Below are 23,692 nucleotides of genomic sequence, written 5' to 3'. Positions count from 1 at the left end.
TTGGAAGAGTTTCCTCCTCTTCTGTCTTTTGAAACAGCTTGAAAAGAAATGGTATTAAGGTTTTTTTTTCCTCTAAAGTTTTGAACAATTCAGCAGTGAAACCATTTGATCCTGGACTTTTTTGTTGTTGTTGTTGTTGTTGGCAGATGTTTACTTACAGATTCAATCTTATTACTCATTATTGGTCTGTTCAGGTTTGTTTTTTCTTCTTGGTTCAATCTTTATAGGCTGTTTGTCTTCAGGAATTTATCTGTTTCCTCTAGGTTTTCTAATTTGTTGGTGTATGGTTGTTCATAATATTTTCTAATGATCCTTTGTATTTCTGTGGTATCACTTGTAATGTCTCCTTTTTCATTTCTGATTTTATTTATTTGGGTTTTCTCTCTTCTTAATTAGTTTAGCTAATGGTTTGCCAATTTTGTTAAACTTTTCAGAAAAATCAACTTTTCATTTTATTAATATTTCACATTTTTAGTCTCAATTTTATTTCTTTCTGCTTTGATCTTTATTATTATTTCTTTCCTTCTACTACTTTCAGGTTTGATTTGTTCTCACTTTTCTAGTCCTTGAGGTATATTGCTAGGTTGTTTATTGGAAATATTTCTTATGTAGGAGTTTGTTACCATAAATTTCCCTCTTAATACTGCTTTTGCTGTATTCTATAGGTTTTGGAATGTTGTGTTTCTATTTTTATTTTATTTTAAGTTACAGGGCAAATGTGCAGGATGTACAGGTTTGTTACACAGGTAAATGTGTGCCATGGTGATTTGCTGCACCTGTCAACCCATCACCTAGGTATTAAGCCCAGCAAGCATTAGCTATTTTTCCTAATGCTCTCCCTCCTACTGCCCCCCCACCCCAACAGGCCCCAGTATGTTGTATCCCTCTCTGTGTCTATGTGTTCACATTGTTCAGCTCTCACTTATAAGTGAGACCATATGGTGTTTTGTTTTCTATTCCTGCATTAGTTTGCTGAGGATAATGGCTTCCGGCCTCATCCATGTCCCTGCAAAGGACATGATCACCAGTGGCTCACGCCTGTAATTTCAGCTTTGGGAGGCCAAGGCGGGCAGATCACCTGAGGTCAGGAGTTCGAGACCAGCCTGGCCAACATGTTGAAACGCCATCTCTACAAAACTACAAAACTTAGCCAGGCGTGATGGCAGGTGCCTGTAATCCCAGCTACTATGGAGGCTGAGGCAGGAGAATAACTTGAACCCAGGAGGTGGAGGTTGCAGTGAGCTTAAATCGTGCCATTGCACTCCAGCCTGGGTGACAGAGTGAGACACCGTCTCAAAAAAAAAACCATAAATTAAATAAAGATCTCATTCCTTTTTATGGCTGCATAGTATTCCATGGTGTATATGTACCATATTTTTTTTAATCCAGTATATTATTGATGGGCTTTTGGGTTGATTCCATGTCTTTGCTATTGTGAATAGTGTTGCAGTGGACATATATGTGCATGTACCTTTATAACATAATGATTTATATTATTTTGGGTATATACCCAGTAGTGAGATTACTGGGGCAAATGGTATTTCTGGTTCTAGGTCTTTGAGGAATTGCTACACTGTCTTCTACAATGATTGAACTAATTACATTCCCACCAACAGTGTAAAAGTGTTCCTATTTCTCTGCAGCTTCACCAGCATCATTGTTTCTTGACTTTTTAATAATCGCCATTGTGACTGGCATGAGATGGTATCTTATTGTGGTTTTGATTTGCATTTCTCTAATGATTAGTGATGTTGAGTTTTTTCGTATGTTTGCTGACTGCATGTATGGAGATTGAGGAGAATAACCCTGCACTGCCCAAGGCAACAGCAATGGCTTTCTCTGAGGCAGTGGCCATGCAATGTTTATTCTCCTCAGGACCCACCCCCAACACCCCTGTTTGCTTCTAGACCTATAACTAGACTAAAGTCCCAGCAGGCCCCTAGATGTGAGGTTCAGAGTGTGACCCATGAAAAAGTGTGCTACACTCCAAAAGAACTGCTTGAGTTTTCTAATTTAAATGAGCAGAAATCTAAAGAACAGGCATGGGAATGGATATTAAGGGTGTGGGATAATGGTGGAAGGAACATAAAGTTGTATCTGGCTGAATTTATTGCTTTGGGCCCACTAAGCAGGGATTCTGCATTTAATGTTGCTGCTTGGGGAGTTAAAAAAGGTTCTACTAGCTTATTTGCTTGGTTAGCTGAAATATGGATTAAAAGATGGCCCACTGTGAGCGAGCTGGAAATGCCTGATCTTCTTTGGTTTAATGTAGAGGAAGGAATCCAAAGGCTTAGGGAGATAGGGATGCTGGAGTGGATTAGTCACTTTAGACCTACTTATCCCAGCTGGGAGGGTCCAGAAGATATACCCTTGATCAATACTTTGTGAAATAGATTTGTGAGGGCAGCACCTGCATCCTCAAAGAGCTCTATGATTGCTCCTCTCTGTATGTCAGATCTTACAGTGGGAACTGCAGTCACTCAACTATAAAATTTAAATGCAGTGGGAATAATTGGATCCCGAGGTGGCAGGGGCCAAGTGGCAGCACTCAACCATCAAAGACAAGGTGGCTGTAGCCACCATAATGGACAGCAGAGGCAAAACAGCAACCAGAATAGTCTGACTCGTGTAGAGCTCTGGCGTTGGCTAATTAATCATGGTGTTCCTAGAAGTGAAATTGACAGGAAGCCTACTGCATTCCTACTTGATTTATATAAGCCAAAAACTTCCAGGTCCAGTGGACAAAATACGAATTTGATATATAAAAACAGAGAATCACGGCCCCTTAATCAGTTTCCAGACTTGAGCCAGTTTACAGACCCAGAACCCTTTGAATGAAGGGGAGGTGGGGTCCCCTTGGGGAAGGACCTCACTACACTACTGACAGTTCATGCTGTTAATCTTTCTCCCATTCTTCCCCAAGGAGACCTCTAGCCTTTTACCAGGGTAACTGTGCATTGGGGAGAGGGGAATAATCAGATCTTTCAGGGACTACTAGACACTGGTTCTGAGCTGACATTGATTCCAGGGGATCCAAAACGTCATTGTGGTCCTCCAGTTAAAGTAGGGGCTTATGGAGGTCAGGTAATTAATGGAGTTTTAGCTCAGGTCCAACTTACAGTGAGTCCCCGTACTCATCCTGTGGTCATTTCCCCAGTGCCAGAATGCATAATTGGCATAGACATACATAGCAGTGTCAGGACCCTCACATTGACTCCTTGACTGGTAGGGTGAGGGCTATTATGGTGGGAAAGGCCAAATGGAAGCCATTAGAGCTGCCTCTACCTAGAAAGATAGTAAATAGAAAACAATATCACATCCCTGAAGGGATTGCAGAGATTAGTGCAACTATCAAGGATTTGAAGATACAGTGAGATACTCTCACTCCAGTCAGAATGGCTATCATTAAAAAGTCAAAAAATAACAGATGTTGGCGATGTTGTGGACTAAAAGGAATGCTTATACACTGTTGATGGGAGCATAATTAGTTCCACCATTGTGGAAGACAGTGTGCCAATTCCTCAAAGACCTAAAAACAGAAATATCACTCAACTCGGCAGTTCCATTACAGGGTATATACTCAATGTAATATAAATAGTTCTATCATAAAGACACACGCACGCTTATGTTCATTGCAACACTGTTCACAAAAGCAAAGACATGGTATCAGCCTAAATGCTCATCAATGGTAAAATGGATAAAGAAAATATGTTACATATACACCATGAAATACTATGCAGCCATAAAAAAGAATGAGATCATGTCCTTTGCAGGAACATGGATGGAGCTTGGAGGCCGTTATCCTTAGCAAACTAACTCGGAACAGAAAACCAAATACTGCATGTTCTCACTTATAAGTGGGAGCTAAATGATGAGAACACATGGACACATAGAGGGGAACAACACACACTGGGGCCTATCAGAGAGTGAAGGTTGGGAGGAGGGGGAGGATCAGGAAAAATAACTAATGGGTACTAGGTTTAATATGTGAGTGGCAAAATAATCTGTACAACAAACTCTCATGACACAAGTTTACCTATATAACTTATATTACCTATATATACCTATATAGGTATATATAACCTATATTACCCATATATAACAAACCTGCACATGTACTCGTGAACTTAAAAGTTAAAAAAAGAATGCCCTGTAAGGTAAAGGAAATATCAAATATTGAACATGTTGATTATCATTTGTTAATCAGCTCTGATCAGCAATTACTGAGATATTTGGTTGATACAAAGTTTTATCCCTCAATTTGTTGGTAAAATAGGGATGATAGCTCAAACAGTGACTTTAAGGATTAAATGAATTCTCTTATGTAATGTGGATAGAGCATTTACTAGCACCTAGTAAGTACTCAATACATGGCACCTACTTAAATAAATAAAACTAAAATTAATGAAAAAAGAAATTAAAAATTCAAATTAAAATACTGCAATTTCTCAACCTTCAGGTTATAAAAATCGAGAAAAAAATTTTTAATAACAACCATTGATGGGAGGGATGTGGGTAAACAAACACTATCATAACAGCAAATCCGTAAATTGGCCCAAAAGTTTTAGAAATTAAGATGTGTATGTGTTTGTGCATGTGTATCTTAAAGTTTATATTTGTTATTTATATTTTATAATCTGATAAAGTTATTCATATGAATTAATCCTGGGAAAATAATTACATAAATTTAGAAAAATGCCCCGTAAGGATATTCATCACAATATTATTTGTTATTGCAAAACAATTAGAAACAACCCAAGTTATATCAGTGGAGTTTTGATTAAATAAATTATAGCTTATATGTTTAATGATATACTGTGTCATCATTAAAAGAGATAAAGCAGAATTTTAGTCTTTATCATGTAAAAGATTATATTGTATAACATGTAGGGAAAATCATAAAGCAGATCACAGAACAGTATGTTTCTACAGATGTGAAGTAGGCATATCATATATATAGGAAATCTTTGGAGGATTAAACACCAAGTTCTTTTTTTTTTTTTCTTTTTTTGAGATGGCATTTCGCTCTTGTTGCCCAGGCTGGAGTGTAGGCGGGAGTGCAGTGGCGCTATCTCAGCTCACTGCAACTTCTGCCTCCTGGGTTCAAGCGATTCTCCTGCCTCAGCCTCCCAACTAGCTGGGATTACAGGTGCCTGCCATCATGCCCGGCTAGTTTTTGTATTTTTAGTAAGAGATGGGGTTTCACCATGTTGGCCAGCATGGTCTCTAACTCCTGACCTCAGGTGATCTACCTGCCTTGGCCTCCCAAAGCGCTGGGATGACAGGCGTGAGCCACCATGCCTGGTCATCAAATTCTTAAGAGGAGTTAACTCTGATGAGGTTTTTGGCGAGGTGAAGGAATAATTGGATTTTTATTTCCCACTTGAAAGAATAATATTTTCTGAATGTTTCCACTATCAGGTATAATATTTCTGAAACATTTAAAAATTGGTATATTTATATTTGAGAGCACAAAGAGAGAAACTCCCGAGGAAATACATCTTTCTCACTTGTTCAGGAAACCCCTCGGTGTTGGAGGACAGGTGGAACACAGGAAAGGAGGTGGCAATGCCACACAGGAGGCAGTGCCAGGGCCTGGGATCTTTGGGGGTCATAGACAAGCGTTAGATGCTCACGGCGTAGATGGAGTGGTGGAAATGGTGGTGGTAATGCTCTCAAAATGTTTGTGATGTGTTCAGACCCAGGGAAAAGCTCATTCAGACTACTATGATCAGAGGTCATTAAATGTGAGGAGCCGTGGATAGAAAATCTTGTCCCAGTCCCTTACGGTACAGGTGGACACAAGCCCAACCATGGTAAAGAACTTTCTAAGATCACAGAGCAGTGGATGAGTAGGAATGATGTGATTACAACCCGTGTCCGTGATTTTCATTCACAAGAACTTTGCCCTTAAGGGAAGCTCAAGTTCTTTAAAGTTAAAGTGTCTGGACACCCAAGAGCATCAGGTAAGAGACATACTTCTCTCTTCCCATTCTCTCATTGCATCATTTCCTTCATTACTTCCATCCTTCCTTCTCACCACTTTTGCTCATCACCCTGTCCCATCCCTCTCAATATGCTCATTTCATCTTCATTGCTCCGCTCCAATCCTTTCCTACTTCCCACTCTCATGTCTTTTCTTCACATCCTTATCTCAGCCCATCCTTCCAGCCAACCCCAAGAGGAAATCACAGAGAAGCCAAGGTTCAGGTGCACCCATGGACAGTTTTAGGGATGAACAGCAGAGGGACAGTAGTGTTGCTAGGATGCAGTAAACAGTCTTCCTAGAGGGGCTGGAGAGAATCAGGAATTAATGGGCTGAAACCTGGATAGACATCAAGATGAGGAAATGCTCTGGGTTGCAGCAGTATTGATGTATTAATAAAATAAAGTTAGAAGGAGGTGTCACTCCCAGGGACTGCATTTATGGATGTGTATTTTCAGGCTAGAAGGTTTGGGATAGAAAAGTAAGACTTTGGAGGAGAATGTTGTATTGGGTATTCTACACTAAAATTCTGAGGACCTAGTTGGAACATAAACGCTTACTCTTTCAAAAAGTATCATATGTGTCAGGAAGATGACTTATCAAATAAGACAGAAAGATACCGCAGGGGATGGAGATAGAACATTCCCTTTTTGATCTTAAGGTATGTCATGTACGTATTAACATGGTTTTTATTTAGTAGCTCTTTCCTTCTCTAGACCCCACCTGTTTCCTGATCATCCCATGGGATTCCCGTGTGGTATTAAAGTGAGGGAACTGATTTTATGGGAGGTGAAAGGTGAACAGTAGAATGAAATGATTCCTGGCACTGGGCCCACGGTTCAAAATACCTTTCCACACTCTGATCTGGAGGGAGTCTCACATCCCTCTGGAAGGAAACTTTGCAGGGATATTCTTGGTTACCTAGGCTGGGATGAAGTGGCCCTTTCCTGTAGGACATTGCTGCTCAGGCATAAAGTGCTGCCAAGATTTCAGCTTTACCGAGAAAGCGGGCACAGCCCAAAGCAAGGTAGCAACTTGCCCAGGAGGCCTGGTTGGCAGAAGCTAACTTCATGTCTTCCTGTCTTACTAGCTTTATTCTATAGAGTGTACCACCATGTGGTATACTATATATGATGCTTATTTATTTATTTAGCCTACCTTTATAGCATGTGATTTGCTTGAGTGCAGAGACTTTTGTCCATTTTGCTCACCAATGCCCTAGAAGATTGTTTGGATCATAGAAGTAATTTAATAAATATTTGTCGAATGAATAAATGAATGAATTATATAGGGTTTCCTTGTAGGCCAAACACATAACACCACTCCTCAGGCATCAGGAGATAGAAATAATGGTTATAAACAAGGTTTGTTGGTTACTATCTTCTCGGGAAATTTTCCTCGGTCCAGAAAAGGCAGGAAAGGAGGTCATCTCTCAGGTCAGTGATCGCTTCCCCACAAGTAGCTGACACAGAGCGCCCTGAACATCAGTATTTCTGAGGCTGTAGATAAGTGGGTTCAGCATGGGGTTGATCACAGTCATGAAAACTCCAACCCCCTTATCCTTGTCTGAAGATTCCACTGAACCCAGCCTCATGTAGCTGAAGACACCTGTCCCATAGAAGATGCCCACCACAGTGAGGTGGGAGCCACATGTGGAGAAGGCCTTCTTTCTGCCCTCAGCAGAGTGGATTTGCAGCACAGCAGCTACCACATGGGCATAGGACACGCTGATGAAGACCAAGGGCGCCACAGCCATGAAGGCTGCTGCTACAAAGAGCAGCAGCTCACTGAGTTGGGTGCTGGAGCAGGAGAGCTGGAAGAGCTGTGGGAGGTCACAGTAGAAGTGATTGACCTCGTTGGGGCCACAGAAGTTGAGGGTAGTTAAGGCAATAGTGTGGGTCAGTGCATTGGTGAAGGCACAAGTCCAGGACGCAGCCACCAACATCCTCTGTACTCTCTGATTCATGCGGGTGCTGTAGGTGAGGGGCTGGCAGATGGCCAGGAATCGGTCATAGGCCATGGCGGTCAGCAGGAAGCAGTCCATCCCAGCCAGAAGGTGGAAGAAGAAGAGCTGGGAGAGGCAGGCATCATAGGAAATTGTGGACTTGTGGGACAAGAGACGGCCCAACATTGCAGGAACAGTGACAGTGATACATCCGACATCCAGCACTGATAGGTTCCCCAGGAAGAAGTACATGGGGGCGTGGAGTTTGGGCTCCACCAAGACAGCTGCCAGGATGCTGAGGTTGCCCCCAATTGTGACCAGATAGGCAAAGAGGAGGAGCACAAAGACCACAGACTGCATCTCTTCTGTTTGCACTAGGCCCAGTAGAATGAACTCAGCAACAGCTGTCCTGTTGGTCCCAGCTTCTGGCTCCATGAGTTTCTGTAAGGACATGTCCCAGCAGGGGAGGTATCAGTTCACTCAGTTCACATTAACATTTTAAACCATTTATGTTCAAAGCCCTGTGGTGAGTCCCCAGGCCGTCCCTCACTCCTCCAACACCTCAATGCCTTTACCTTGCTCTTGGTTGAGATGCCGAATGCCACCACCAGCTTGTCCCTCTCATCCTCTGCTAGCTGAAAAGGTCAGAATACTTGGGAAAATAAGCTAAGATAAAAGATCTAATTTATAACATGAGGATTATAGTTAATAAAGTGTATTGTATTCAAGATTTTTGCTAAATGAGTAGATTATAGTTGCTCTTGCCAGAGGGGGGAAAATGGGTAACTGTGTGAGATGATGGATATGTTAATTTGTTTCACTATACTAATCATTTTATTGTCTACATGTATCTCGTAACTTCATGTGGTGAACCTTAAATATACGCAATAAAATTTGTTAAAAAAAAAGGCAAAAGACTTCCTTTTTGAATATAGTGAGATTAAGATAGAATTTTCCCCGGGTGCAGTGGCTCACGCCTGTAATCCGAGCACTTTGGGAGGCCGAGGCGGGCGGATCATGAGGTCAGGAGATTGAGACCATCCTGGCTAACACAGCGAAACCCCGTCTCTACTAAAAATACAAAAAAAATTAGCCAGGTGTGGTGGCAGGCGCCTGTAGTCCCAGCTACTCAGGAGGCTGAGGCAGGAGAATGGTGTGAACCCAGGAGGTGGAGCTTGCAGTGAGCCGAGAATTCGCCACAGCACTCCAGCCTGGGCGACAGAGTGAGACTCCGTCTCAAAAAAAAAAAAAAAAAAAGATAGAATTTTCCCATTTTTCTCTGAGGGATCAACCCAAACTAATAAGCAGATTACATTTTAATAATTTATTTTTAATTGATGAATAATAATTGTGTATATTTATGGGGTACAGTGTGATATTGATTGGTATATGCTTTGTAAAATGATTAAATCAAGGTAATTAACGTAGCCATCCCTTCACCAACTCATTTTTGTGGTGAGAATGTTAAAATATATCCTTTTATACAAACTGGATGACATTATGCTAAGTGAAATAAACTAGATACAGAAAGATAAATACTTGACAATTTCACTTACCTGTGGAATCTAAAAAGTCAATGTCATAGAATCAGAGACCAGTAAGCAGACTTCAAAATAGAAAAATTCATGAGATTTTCAGAGAAAGTAGAAAATATTGAAACTGTTGCCTAGGTTTCAAGGCTTCTGGAAATAGTGAAGATCAAGTGAAGGTATGCCAAGAATCAGAGAGAAGATAGTCATGATTCTGAATGTCAGAAAGACCAGCCCAGCACATTTCTTCAAAGAGAGGGACCACACTACGAAGTGTCAATTCAACACTCCTTGTTCAATGAATTGCTAGTGTTATTATTGTTACTTAAATCCTTACACTGGACTTTGACTAACAACTTAATTTAAAATTATTTTTTCTGTGTACATTGTCAGCTACTCCCCTCTAAAACCAAAGTTGTAATCATGCCCTGTGGGTTGGTTGCTGCCAGGTGCAGTTAGGGTTCTACATTGCACAGACACTGGTCTTCTACTTGTCCTTCATTCAGGCATGGTAGATTGACCAATGACTCTAAGGCTATGTCTTTGAATGAAGAAGGCATGTACTTGGAAAGCCATACTGAATTATGTCAAACTCTGGATCAAAAAAATATCAATGTCTTTATTGACTAGAGACAAGTAGGGCTTGAGCTTCCTTAAGAGCAATGTCATACCTTTGTATCTGAAATCAGAAGATGGGAAGGGGTTGGAGTCTGATAACTCTAACAGAAAGGGAAGCATGATGATTGCCTGAACTGGGGCAGTGAAATTCAGGGCCAGGAGCGGTTAAGAAAATCATATCTCAGAAATGAGAGTGCTGTAGTAGTATGGTTGATGTGACTGCTTTGGGGGATGGTCACCAAAATATTCTGTAAAATCCCTTGTTTATAAAAGTGGAAATGGTTGGTGGCATGGTCTTTGGTCTCAGTTTGGATCTGAGAAGCAGAGGAGGCAGGACTGAATGAGAAGCCACCCAGGCAAGCTGATTGTGTAGTGTTTAGGTGAGACTGTAAAAGCAAGAAAACTGCCTTGTCAGCAGTTCCTCAGCTGTGTGTCAGCATTGACATTAGAGAAGTCAAGGCAAAAGGTACTCAAAAACAACCGTGAATCAAGACATGCACCTGTCCCCAGCAAAAACCTCTCATGAAAAACTGGCTCAGAAACCTTTCAATTCATTTAGACTTCAAAAGGGAACCAGCACAAGGTCTAGTTAAAGATACTCAAGAAAAAAATGGGAGGGTAGAGGAGAGAAACTAGGACAAACAAATGCTAGACTACAAACACTCAGAAGAAAAATTGTGGCATAGAGCTACTGAATAACTGAAAAACAAAAAACAAGTGTGAACTTAAAACATGTAATAAACATTCACCTCTATGTGACAAGAACACAAGACAGAGATACAAGATCTCAGGGAAGAGTCTCAAGATACCAGATGGAAGTGAAATGTAAGATAACAGAACTCAGGTAAAAAATGAGCGTGGAGGAACAAACAATTAGACAAAATAAAACTTTCCAGAAATAACTGAAGACCGGCTTCTAGAGACTGAAAAGTCACAACATGTACCAGGAGACAGAAACAGGTCCCGTTCTGAGATAGTCCTAGTAAGGTCATTGTAATTAAAAAATAATGAATCCTTTGGGTATATTGGCAGAAATCAAGTCACTTACAATGGAATGAGAAGACGCTTATCTTAAATTTCTCTACAGAAGTATTCAAGACTAGAAGAAAATAGAAAACTTCCTATAAAATCTTCATAGAAGGAAAATGTAACCAAAGAATTTTCTATTAAGACAAACTGTAACTCAAATATACAAGCAACAGCCTAAAGTTTTTGGACACTCAAAAACTCAAGAATAGTTGTTCTATGAGCCCCATAGAATAAACTTCTGGAGGATAAACTTCAGCCAACAAAGAGAAGAGGAAGGAAAAAGAAAACAAAAGAACTGGTAATAAGCACTGAATATTTTTTTAATATAAGACATATATGGGGATTGTGGTTTCAGATTGGGAGATATACCTAATGCTAGATGACAAGTTAGTGGGTGCAGTGCACCAGCATGGCACATGTATACATATGTAACTAACCTGCACATTGTGCACATGTACCCTAAAACTTAAAGTATAATAAATAAATAAATAAATAAATAAATAAATAAATTTAAAAAAAAGTATGAACAATGACACTGTAGAAATCTAATAAAGTTAAGAGGAGAAGAAAGAACATGTAGAGATGGTGTAGGTATGCTGACTTCCTTAGTTGTCTTACAATTGTAAGTCAAAAGATATGTTCATGTTAATGAGCAAAAATGTTGAAATGAAAAGGCTTAACCCAATCATGAATTTAGAATAAGAAAACAAAAGAAATTTAAGAAAATCTAAAGGAATTACATAGTAATAAATTAGAAAATAGACAAAAGAATGAATACAAATTGAGAACAAGTTGTTTGTGGTAAAATGAAATTGACAAACCTTAACTAAGTGATCTAATCATGAGTAAAAGCAAAAAAGTATAAGCATGCAAAATAATAATTGACAGGCAGAAAATAAACATAGCCCAATAGAAAATTGAAAAATTCTAGTAGAGAATAGAATGGTGGTGATTGGAGGCTGGGAAAGGTGAGGCGAAGGAGTGATAAAGATAAATTGGTTAATGGGTACAAAAATACAGTTAAATAAAAGGAACAAGTTCTAGAATTTGATAGCAGAGTATGGAGACTATAGTTAACAATAATTTATTGTATATTTCAAAATAGCCAGAAGAATTGGAATGTTCCCAACACAAAGACAAATGTTTCAGATGATGAATATCCAAATTACCCTGATTTGATCCTTACACATTGTTTTATACATATATACATATATTATATATATATACACACACACACATCACAGTGTACTCCCTAAATATATACAACTAGTATATTTCAATAAAAATTATAAAATTCTATTTTTCTGAACTCCAAGTTATAAAAGTTTTCTATGAAGTTATGATTTATTAAAATAATTCTAGAACAGTTAGAAAATCTAAACAGACTACTATAGAAAAAGTAGAGAAAGAGCTAGCTTCCAATTGCCACTAATGAAAAGCAACATCTCCGTAAAATGCCACAGGGAAGTTTGTAATGACGATCAAACTATTCAAGAATATAAAAGAAGAAAGCTTCCATTTTTTTTTTTTACGAAGTGTGCATAACTAGCTCAAAAGAAAAGAAAAAATTTTATGTTAAAGAAAATATGAAATCATAAAAGATTAACAAATTTATTTCAGTAATTTTACCAAAATAATTAACCATAAGTATTTGGGATTTGGTCAGGAATGCCAGGTTAGTTCAAAATGAGGAAATGTATTAATATGTTTTATGATATTAATAGATGTAAAGGGAGATTATGTGATCCTTTCCATAGACGCTAAAAAGGCATTTGATTATATTAAATATTCATTTTGATTTCTGAAATCTTATAATAAAATAGGAATAGTTAGCTATTTACCTAACATGTTAAAATAAAACTAAGTAGGCCAGGTGCGGTGGCTCACATCTGTAATCCCAGCACTTTGGGAGGCTGAGGCAGGTGGATCACTTGAGCTCAAGAGTTTGACAACAGCCTGGCCAGCATGGTGAAACCCCATCTCTATCAAAAATACAAAAATTAGCCAGGCGTGATGGTGCTCGCCTGTAATCCCAGCTACTTGGTATGCGGCTGAAACATGAGAATTGCTTGAACCTAGGAGGTGGAGGTTGTAGTGAGCCAAGATCGTGCCCCTCCACTCCAGCCTGGCTCTCTAATAATAATAATAATAATAATAATAATAATAATAATAATAATTTAAAAATAAGTAAATAAAAAATAAAATAAAACTAACTAAACTCCAAAGACAGCATCATGTTTAATAGAAAAACATTAAAAGCATTCTCAGTCAAGTCACTAATGAGACAAGTAAATTCATTATCAATTATTATTTAACATTGTTCTGAAAGCTTTAGCCAATGCAAGAAATTAAAAGACCATATATTAGAAAGCAATAAAAAAGTTGTTGGTTTTTCTTTTCTTTTTTTTTTTTTGAGTTGGAGTTTCGCTTTTGTCACCCAGGCTGGAGTGCAGTGGCACGATCTTGGCTCACTGCAACCTCCACCTCCCAGGTTCAAGCAATTCTCCTGCCTCATCCTCATGAGTAGCTGGGACTACAGGCAACCGCCACCACGTCTGGCTAATTTTTGTATTTTTAGTAGAGATAGGGTTTCACCATGTTGACCAGGCTGGTCTCGAACTCCTGACCTCATGTGATCCGCCCGCCTCGGCCTCCCAAAGTGCTGGGATTACAGGTGTGAGCCACCGAGCCCAGCTGGAAAACTCTTAAAAATATGAAAGTATAGGAAAATTTCAAGATAAAAAGTAAATATAAAGATAATATACGATAATATGTTGTTTTCTTATATATATCATAATAAACTAGAAAAAATAATTTTAAAAAATTCACATTAACAGAAATGACTTTAAAATCAAGCAAATTCTTGTGGTAAGATATTCAATAAGTAAAAGGAAAGACAAAACTGTATACCTAAAATATGATCTCACTGTTACCACATACACATATAATAAACAGAAGGAAACTCTGAGCTATTGCAGTGGTTTTCAAAGAGTGGTAGTAATATAATGGGTTTTAGTGTTTTTCATTGGAGATTTTAAATGTTAACATATTACCTATATTATTTTTAGAATGATTATTAATATACTTTTTATGAATGATCGAATTATTCCCACCCTCTCAGTGGCTACGACTTGTAAATTTCAAAGTCCCTTGCCTTGCACGCTGCGATAGTTGCTATCCACAGAAGAGCCTTGGGTGGGTTCTGGGAGTAGACAGCAGCTCTCCCAGGCTGTTTTACTTCCTGTCAACCAAATTCCATTTCTGGTGATGAGCTATCTCCTGGCTTGCCAGTAAATGCCTTTTCTCTGACATCCTGAGGTGATTTGGGTCTTTTCTCCAGTTACCAAGAATGTGTCCAGTGGTCTCTGATCACATTGCTGCCCCAATTGTCAAAGCACAATCAGATGGGTTTGTGACTCTTAAAATCCTGAGGTCGTTTCAGAGAATTCACACTACCTTCCTGCATCGTGTTTTTCTTTCTTTGTAAAGATGTTAGGAAATTCACCGGGCATTCATTCCTCTGTGATGCTCTATCAAAGTGTACTGCAGTGAGTCTCAACCTCAGCTGCACAGTAGAAATATGTGGAGCTTTAAAAAAATCCTGGCCGGCATGGTGGCTCACACCTGTCATCCCAGCACTTTGGGAGGCTGAGGCGGGCGGATCACGAGGTCAGGAGATCGTGACCATCCTGGCTAACATGGTGAAACCCCGTCTCTACTAAAAATACAAAAAATTAGCCGGGTGTGATGGTGGGCGCCTGTAGTCCCCGCTACTTGGGTGGCTGAGGCAGGAGAATCGCTTGAACCCGGGAGGCGGAGGTTGCAGTGAGCTGAGATCGCGCTACTGCACTCCAGCCTGGGCGACTCCGTCTGAGACTCTGTCTCAAAAAAAAGAGTCAAGGTAGTCTCTAAAGACTGACCCGCAGTTTCATGTGGATAACGTGCATCTCACTGGAGTCTCTACAGCAAGGGGATGTCTCCAATGTGAGGCTGTCTCGATGACCAACCTTCCAAATGAGGTCTCCACTGTGTGTGCTCAGGCCACGGGGAAGCTGCAGAGGGGATGCCACATGGATGAGAATGTGGATGCGGTGATCTCTAAGAGGTCCTTAAAGTTTTTTTTTTTTGTTTTTTTTTTTGAGATGGAGTCTTGCTCTATCACCAGGCTGGAGTGCAGTGGCATGATTTTGATGATCTTGGCTCACTGCAACCTCCACCTCCCAGGTTCAAGTGATTCTCCTGCCTCAGCCTCCCGAGTAGCTGGGACTACAGGTGCCCGCCACCACGCCTGGCTAATTTTTGTATTTTTAGTAGAGACAGGGTTTCACCATGTTGACCAGGTTGGTCTCGAACTCCTGACCTCATGATCCGCCCACCTCGGCCTCCCAAAGTGCTGGGATTACAGGTGTGAGCCACCGCACCCAGCCAGGTCCTTAAAATTCTAAGATCACATGACTTGGGAGTGGGAAGAAATCATCTTCTGGTATGATTATCTTGATGAAATTGGTAATTGTAAATGCTTTGCAAATTGGCAAATCAGTGGGTAGGTAACAGCTCTGTACATATGTTCTTTTGAAGAAGATATTTTTGCGATAGTTTTCCTCCAAGTCCACTTCCCAAATATTTCAAGACTTGACGCCAGATGCTGGCTGCTGAACTAATCTTTCCGTGAAACTTTCCCATCTCAAAAGGATCACTCTCTCTCTCACTCCTGCCTGTCTCTCTCTCTGTTTCTCTCTTTCCCTGTCTTTGCCTCCCTCCTGCTGCTTCTCTCCTAAACTCCCACACGTGTTATTTCATGCAACTTACTATGCTTTACCTTCCAGTTCAGTCATTGCTCTATAGAACATATCTTTCTTACATCTCTATAAGTAATTCGAGGAAAAAACATGTTTGATTCAGTCTTTTCAATAGCAATAACCATCATAATGCTTCAATATTTGTGAAATGAATTATCAATTGTTCTAATGTTCGTACAATTTCAGAGAAAGAGAGCATCAGTATAAGCTAGAGTTGTCATGGAAGACTTTCCGGACACATTAATATTTGGGCTAGACTTTCCTGGCCTAGTGTGCTTTAGGGGAGGTCCAGGTTAAATGCAGGGTGCAAGGTTGTGGCAGGGACTCCTCTGTGTTAACAGGACAAGCAGGTCATGGACCAATCCACATCTTCTTTTTACTTAAACCTCCCAAAACAATACGGCCCTTAGGAGGGGCCACACCTTACAGACAAGTAAGTCATGGGCAGGGGTAGAAGAACCACTAAACAGCTGTTGCCAACCCTCAGACAGCTAGAGATACAATTGCTTAAAACCAGGGGGATTCTGGGATGACCTCAGGTCACCCTGAGACACCCAGAGGGTCTGACAGGGTCCCCACGAGGCCCACTGGGGAGCCCTCCTGCACGACCACTCTCGAGGCTCCCCTTACGAGCTGTGACAGCTCCCTGCTCTGGAACTCCAGCCCATCCCTCGCGCGCCCAACATGACTAGGCTCAAGGACTTCGCTGGAGTGAGGGCTCCCCGCTGCCTGATGCAGTGGGTGCGGGCAGTGAACTGGTCTGAGCAAGTCTCCTCACACTCACGCTAACAGGCAGCAGGCTTCATCTGAGAGAGGAGAGCACGGGAAAAAAACCACAAAAGAACCCAGGACCTCCGGGCTGTAGTCCCAGGTCTTCCCCTAAATGGCTTTCCCTGTCAGGGGCATCCATCGCACCAGGCTTACTAAGCTGATGGCAACAGAAGCCCCTTCTCTATTCTGTAGGAGCAGAGGAAGGACTCAGGAGAACACTCACCCTGGCAAGGGCACGGAAGCCACTGAGGTTTCCTCAGGAAAGAAGGGGAGGAGCTGCGCACACCCCGTTATCCTCCCGGAGAGCGAGTGAGGGGCTAATGTCTGAGAAATGAAAGGAATCGAGCTGCTGTCTTCTCTGTACAGGGCTGTCTTCACTACAGCATTCTCCTCTGGGGCACTCAGAAACTGGCCCTCCTAGGAGAGAGAAGGATGGGGAGAGAGACACGGAAAAGGAGACACCTCAGGCCCTTCGTACTCATGGCAACGATGCCTCACCCCTTCTGGTATTTAGACTTTCTCACAAGGAAGGCTTTGCCTCTAGCCCTGGCTTTGTGGGCAGGTTGTTACGGCAGATGATGTCCGCTCTGCTTAATGTGGGTCACTGAGGCCTACAGGACTTGCCCATGTCCTCAAAGTCCCCCAGGAAGGGAGAGGTGCAGCTGGAGACTCTATATGGGCTTTCTAAGGAGACATTTTCTTTTCTTTTCTTTTCTTTTCTTTTTTCTTTGAGACGGAGTCTCACTCTGTCGCCCAGGCTGGAGTGCAGTGGTGCGATCTCGGTTCACTGCAAGGTTCACGCCATTCTCCCAGGTTCACGCCATTCTCCTGCCTCAGCCTCCCGAGTAGCTGGGACTACAGGCACCCGCCTCCACACCCAGCTAATTTTTTGTGTTTTTTAGTAGAGACGGGGTTTTACCATGTTAGCCAGGATGGTCTCGATCTCCTGACCTCGTGATCCGCCTGCCTCTTCTTTCTCAGATATCAACCAGGGCATTTGAGCAGAGACAAGCAAATTCCTGAACTTGTCTTGGACCTGGGGAGGGAGGAGGAGGCCCCAGAAGGGATATAAGAGGGAAAAGCTTTCTTCAAAGCCGGTTTCCTGTTGAGCCCTCAGTAGTGAGGCGCTTTCTCTCCTGGGGCCTTGTTAGTGGGGGCCACTGGGACTGTGTCTTGGGGATCCTATAATGATTCTGGAGGTGCTGGGAGATGAGCCCTATGATGCTAGCAGGACTACTGGGAAGGTGCCTATCAACATAATTTTCTAAGCCAGGCCCTGAGGAATTGAGAGGCCTGGTGAAGGTCATAGATCAATGAACAGAAGCTGTGGGAAGGTGTAGAAGTGTGTTCCTCTGACTCCTCTTCCCACTAACATTCCCTCGCCTAAGAGAGAGGGCTCCTTCTTCTCCCACCAGGGAGTTCTGGTGCAGTAGAAAAAGCAGAATAGACAAACCTGTTCTTCTGATTATTAGTGGTTTGACTCTGCACAAGCTGCAAAGTCAGTTTTTGAGCCTCAGTTTCCTCATCTGTAAAAAGAGCATATTCTCCCCTACAGAGCACTGCTGTCTGAACATTAAACGAAGTAGGATTCATTAAGCTGCTAACAGAAGTTCAACAATTCAACTACATACAAACTGAGAACATTTGTGAGTGTTTGTTATTTACATGGTAATTTGCTAAGAACCGTACAAGCCTGGAGGGTCTATCAGTCTTCCTAACACTTCTACAAAGTAGATTGTAGCAGACAGATCAGATGTACTGCTTCACATCTGGAGAACAAAGGAGACAAGATGCTTGTCTTCTGATTTCAGCCATGGTTGCAGGGGATAGTTCCTTGCAGGCTTCCATTGCAAGCTGACAGTGTAGCCTCTTCCCTGGGATCCTCTGATGCCACAAACAGTGGGGGAGCTTACTCTGTCTCAGCACACGTGGAGCTCAGAAGTGCAGAGGGCAACTTGACAATGGGGAATGGAGCCCGGGGATAAATATCCCAGGAGCCGGGCGCAGTGGCTCACGCCTGTGATCCCAGCACTTTGGGAGGCCGAGGCGGGCAAATCACCCGAGGTCGGGAGTTCGAGACCAGCCTGACCAACATGGAGAAACCCCCTCTTTACTAAAAATACGAAATTAGCCAGGCGTGGTGGCGCATGGCTGTAATCCCAGCTACTTGGGAGGCTGAGGCAGGAGAATCGCTTGAACCCAGGAAGCGGAGGTTGCAGTGAGCCGAGATCGCACGACTGCACTCCAGCCTGGGGAACAAGGGCGAAATTCCGTCTCAAAAAAAAAGTCCCCTCAGCCCCCATCTTTACACGGTTCTGGGAGACATTGTGTATGCTCTGGTTCAATCCAATCTCTAGTGTTCATAGTGGGGACTTGCGTAATATGTTGTTAGTAAGGGACAATTTTTCTTTCTCTGCCTCACCCTCTTCATAAGTCAGTCTTGCTCTTGGGGACTAGCTCCCAAATAAATAACTTCACTCTTGCTCCCTGAGATGACTTCCTGCTTAAACCACACACACACGCATACACATACACACAGACATCTTCTCTCAGGCTCTTCTTTGGTGGGAACCAAACTAAGACAATTGGTTTTGGGAGGGATTCTGGAACTGGAGCATTCACCACTGTTGGAGTAAGTGGGGTTTGTGATAAGCCCTAGCATGTGATAGCATCACAATTACCAAGACTCACTTGTGATAGTTTGGGATGAGGTACAGGTAGACGGAGAAACACTGTGTCATGTGTTAGCTCCAGCAAGTTAATGTTATAAGAACCATGGTAGTTATTAGAATTAGGATTTTTTTTGAGACAGAGTCTCACTCTATTATCCAGGCTGGAGAGCAGTGGTGCAATCATAGCTCACTTGCAGGCTCAAGTGCTCCTCCTACCTAAGCCTCCTGAAGAGCTGGTGCATGTCACCACACCTGGTTAAAAAAAATTAAAAAAAAAATCTATTACAAACCCATACCCACCATCATACTGAACGAGCAAAAGCTGGAAGCTTTTTTTTAATTTTTATTTTTTGTAGAGATGGGATTTTGCTATGTTCCTCAGACTAGTCTTGAACTCCTGGGCTCAAGCAATCCTCCAGCCTCAGCCTCCCAAAATGCTGAGATTGCAGGCATGAGCCACTGTGCCTGGCCTGGAGTTTTAAGAATAGGGATAGCTTTTGTTAACTTCCTTGGAAGCCTGGAAGAAATAGAATGATAGGTCCAGGTTAGTCAACTATCAACTTAGGGTTTATTTTGTAAAAGCCAGAAAATTTCCATGGCAACATTTAATGAAACGTTAATCTTCTACAACCATAGACACACGGCGTTGAAAATCAGGCCTGGGACTTAATTCTAAGGGTGCAAGAACTACTAAGGGGGCAGCACATGTGGCTTAGGTAGGTCTCCTATGCTAAATTACAGACCCTGGGAGGGAAAGAGTGAGACCTTGAGTCTTGTTTGAGTGGATGAACATGAGAATTTTGAATCCTCAGACTCCCCGGAATTCACTTGCTGGGGCAGAAGTATCCCTTCCCCTTGCTAGAAATGAGCAACCTCCTTTTGCCTGAAGACCATACAAACACCCTATATGAGGAAGAAGTCTCACAAGATGATTTTTGTTGTCCTCCAGAACTACTTCCATGTCTCCCAGTGCCTCCAAAATAGTTAGGATCAGACAATCACTCAAAACCATGTAACTCCATGGAAATTAAACAACATGATTCTGAACAACTGTTGAATAAATAATGAAATCAAGGCAGAAATCAAGAAGTTGTTTGAAACTAATGAGAACAAAGATACAACACGCCGAGTGCGGTGGCTCACACCTAAAATCCCAGCACTTTGGGAGGCCGAGGTGGGAGGATCACTAGAGGTCAGGAGTTCGAGACCAGCTTGGCCAACATGAAACCCCATCTCTACTAAAAATTCAAAAAAGTAGCCAGGCATGGTGGTGGGCACCTGTAATCACAGCTACTCAGGAGGCTGAGGCAGGAGAATCACTTGAACCCGGGAGGCAGAGATTGCAGTGAGCCGAGATCGTGCCACTGCACTCTAGGCTGGGCGATAGAGTGAGACTGAGTCTCAAAAAGAAGATATAACATACCAGAATCTCTGGGCCACAGCTAAGGCAGTATTAAGAGGAAAATTCATAGCACTACATGCCGACATCTGAAAGTTAGAAAGATCTCAAATTAACAACCTACCATCACAAATGAAAGAATTAGAGAAGCAAGAAAGAATCAACACCAAAACTGGGAGAAGACAAGAAATTACCAAAATCGGAGTTGAACTGAAGGAAATTGAGACACGAAAAACCATTCAAAAGATCAACAAATACAGGAGTTGATTTAAAAAAAAATGAATAAGATAGGCCACCTGCTAGCCTAATAAAGAAAAAAAGAGAGAAGATCCAAATAAACACAATTAGAAATGATGAAGAGAATATTACCACTGACCCCACAGAAATAAAAATAACCATCAGAAATTTCTTCAAATACCTCTGTACAAACAAACTAGAAAACGTAGAAGAGATTGATAGATTCCTGGACATGTACACTGTCCTGAGACAAACAGGAAGAAATTGATGCCCTGAATAGACCAACAATGAGCTCTGAAATTGAGTCAGTAATAAATAGCCTACCAGCCAAAAAAAGCCTTGGACCTGATGGATTCATAGCTGAATTCAAACAGAAGTACAAAGAAGAGCTGGTACTGGTACCATTCCTACTGAAACTATTCCAAAAAATTGAAGATGAGGGACTCCTTCCTAACTTGTTCTATGAGGCTAACATCATCCTGATAACAAAACTTGGCAGAGATACAACAGAAAAAGAAAATTTCAGGCCAATATCCTTGATGAACATTGATGCAAAAATCCTCAACAAAATTCTGGCAAACTGCGTCTGGCAGCACATCAAAAAGCTTATCCACCATGGTCAAGTATGCTTCATCCCCGGGATGCAAGTTTGGCTCAACATACATAAATCAGTAAATGTAATTAATCACATAAACAGAACTAAAGACAAAAGCTACATGATTATCTCAATAGATGCAGAAAAGGCTTTCAAAAAAATTTAACATCCCTTCATGTTAAAAACTCTCAATAAACTAGGTATTGAAGGAACATACCTGAAAATAATAAGAGCCATCTATTAAAAACCCATAGCCACCATTATACTGAATAGAGAAAAGCGGGAAGCATTCCCTTTGAAAAGTGGCAGAAGACAAGGATGCCGTCTCTCACCACTCCTATTCAACATAGTATTGGAAGTTCTGGCCAGGGCAATTAGGCAAGAGAAAGAAGCAAAGGGCATTCAAATAAGAATAGAATAAGTTAAATCATTCCTGTTTTCAGATTACATAATCCTATATCTAGAAAACTCCATAGTCTTGGCCCAAAAGCATCTTAATCTGAAAGATAGCTTCAGTAAAGTCTCAGGATACAAAATTAATGTGCAAAAATCATTAGCATTCCTATACACCAACAACAGTCAAGCTGAGAGCCAAATCACGAATGCACGCCCATTCACAATTGCCACAAAAAGAACAATATACCTAGGAATACAGCTAACTAGGGAGGTGAAAGATCTCTACAAGGATAACTACAATACACTCCTCAAAGAAATCAGAGACAACACAAATGGAAAAACATTCCATGCTCATGGATAGGAAGAATCAATATCATTAAAATGCCCATACTGCCTAAAGCAATTTATAGATTCAGTGTTATTCCTATTAAACTACCATTGACATTCTTCATAGCATTAGAGAAAACTACTTTAAAATTCATACAGAGCCAGAAAAACAGCCTGAATAGCCAAGGCAATCGTAAGCAAAAAGAACAAAGCTGAAGACATCACGCTACCCGACTTCAAACTGTATTCAAACTATACTACAGGGCTACAGTAACCAAAACAGCATGGCACTGGTACAAAAACAGACACACGGGCACCAATGGAACAGAATAAAGAACCCAGAAATAAGACCACACACCAAGAACTATCTGATCTTTGACAGATAGAAACCTGACAAAAACAAGCAATGGGGAAAGGATTCCCTATTCAATAAATTGTGCTGGGATAACTGGAGAGCCATATGCAGGAGATTGAAACTGGACCCCTTCCTTATACCATATACAAAAATGAACTCACTGCTCTTTTTAAACATTGTGCTAGGCAGTGAGAAAGGGCAATAAAAAGAACTAAAATGTATACATATTGGAAAGTAAGAAATTAAACCATCTCTATTCATGTTTATACAGAATCCACAAAATTATCTAAAAAAGGGTTCTAGAACCAGTAATCAAGTTTAGTAAACCCATAGGGTATAAGGTCAACATATTAAAAAGTTTTATTTGTGTATACAAATATATATATATAATATTAATATATTAAAATTATATCAAATAGCAATGAACATGTGGAAGTTGAAAAAAATTAAAGTACTCTTTACATAGCACCATATTATTAAATATTTAAGTGTAAGTCTTACAAAAATGTGTAAGATCTATGACATGAAACCTGCAACACTGGTTATGGAAATCAAAGACTTAAGAAATGGGTAGATACCCAACTTCAAACTATACTACAAGCCTGCAGCAACCAAAACAGCATGGTACTGGTACAAAAACAGACACACAGACCGATAGAACAGAATAGAGAACTCCGAAATAAGACTGCACACCTACAACCACCTGATTTTCAAAAAACTTGGCAAAAACAAGCAATGGGGAAAGGATTCCTTATTTAATAAATGGTGTTGGGAGAACTGGCTAGCCATATTCGGAAAATTGAAACTGGATCCCTTCCTTACACCTTATACAAAAACTAACTCGAGATGGCTTAAACCCAAAACTATAAAAACCCTAGAAGAAAATCTAGGACATAGGCACAGGCAAAGATTTCATGATGAAAACATCAAAAGCAATTGCAACAAAAGCAAAAAATGACAAATGGGATCTAATTAAACTAAAAAGCTTTTGCACAGCAAAAGAAACTATCATCAGAGCAAACAGACAACCTATA

General features: G+C 41.0%; 1 protein-coding gene across 2 annotated transcripts; it reads right to left on the bottom strand.

Moving 5' to 3' along the window:
- Nucleotides 1-4,890: 4,890 nt before the first annotated feature.
- Nucleotides 4,891-17,973, bottom strand: OR3A3 (olfactory receptor family 3 subfamily A member 3). 2 transcript variants are annotated; one of them, XM_055367153.2, is made up of 3 exons: nt 17,597-17,973; nt 16,901-17,094; nt 4,891-8,372 (listed from the first exon to the last, which is right to left on the bottom strand). In XM_055367153.2, the coding sequence occupies exon 3, from the start codon at nt 8,364-8,366 to the stop codon at nt 7,419-7,421; it is 948 nt and encodes a 315-aa protein (XP_055223128.2). In that variant the 5' UTR covers nt 8,367-8,372; nt 16,901-17,094; nt 17,597-17,973; the 3' UTR covers nt 4,891-7,418. The 2 variants fall into 2 exon arrangements, with proteins under 2 accessions (XP_055223128.2, XP_055223129.2); XM_055367154.2 differs by lacking the exons at nt 16,901-17,094; nt 17,597-17,973 and adding an exon at nt 8,507-8,528.
- Between the last annotated feature and the right edge of the window lie 5,719 nt (nt 17,974-23,692).

The sequence above is a fragment of the Gorilla gorilla genome, chromosome 19 (genome assembly GCF_029281585.2).
Source record: "Gorilla gorilla gorilla isolate KB3781 chromosome 19, NHGRI_mGorGor1-v2.1_pri, whole genome shotgun sequence".
NCBI classification, from domain to species: domain Eukaryota; kingdom Metazoa; phylum Chordata; class Mammalia; order Primates; family Hominidae; genus Gorilla; species Gorilla gorilla.
This window is presented reverse-complemented; position numbering and strand designations above follow the sequence as displayed.

Excerpts from the sequence above, each read along its gene's own strand:
- OR3A3 (XM_055367153.2), bottom strand. The coding sequence starts at position 8,366 with ATGGAGCCAGAAGCTGGGACCAACAGGACAGCTGTTGCTGAGTTCATT.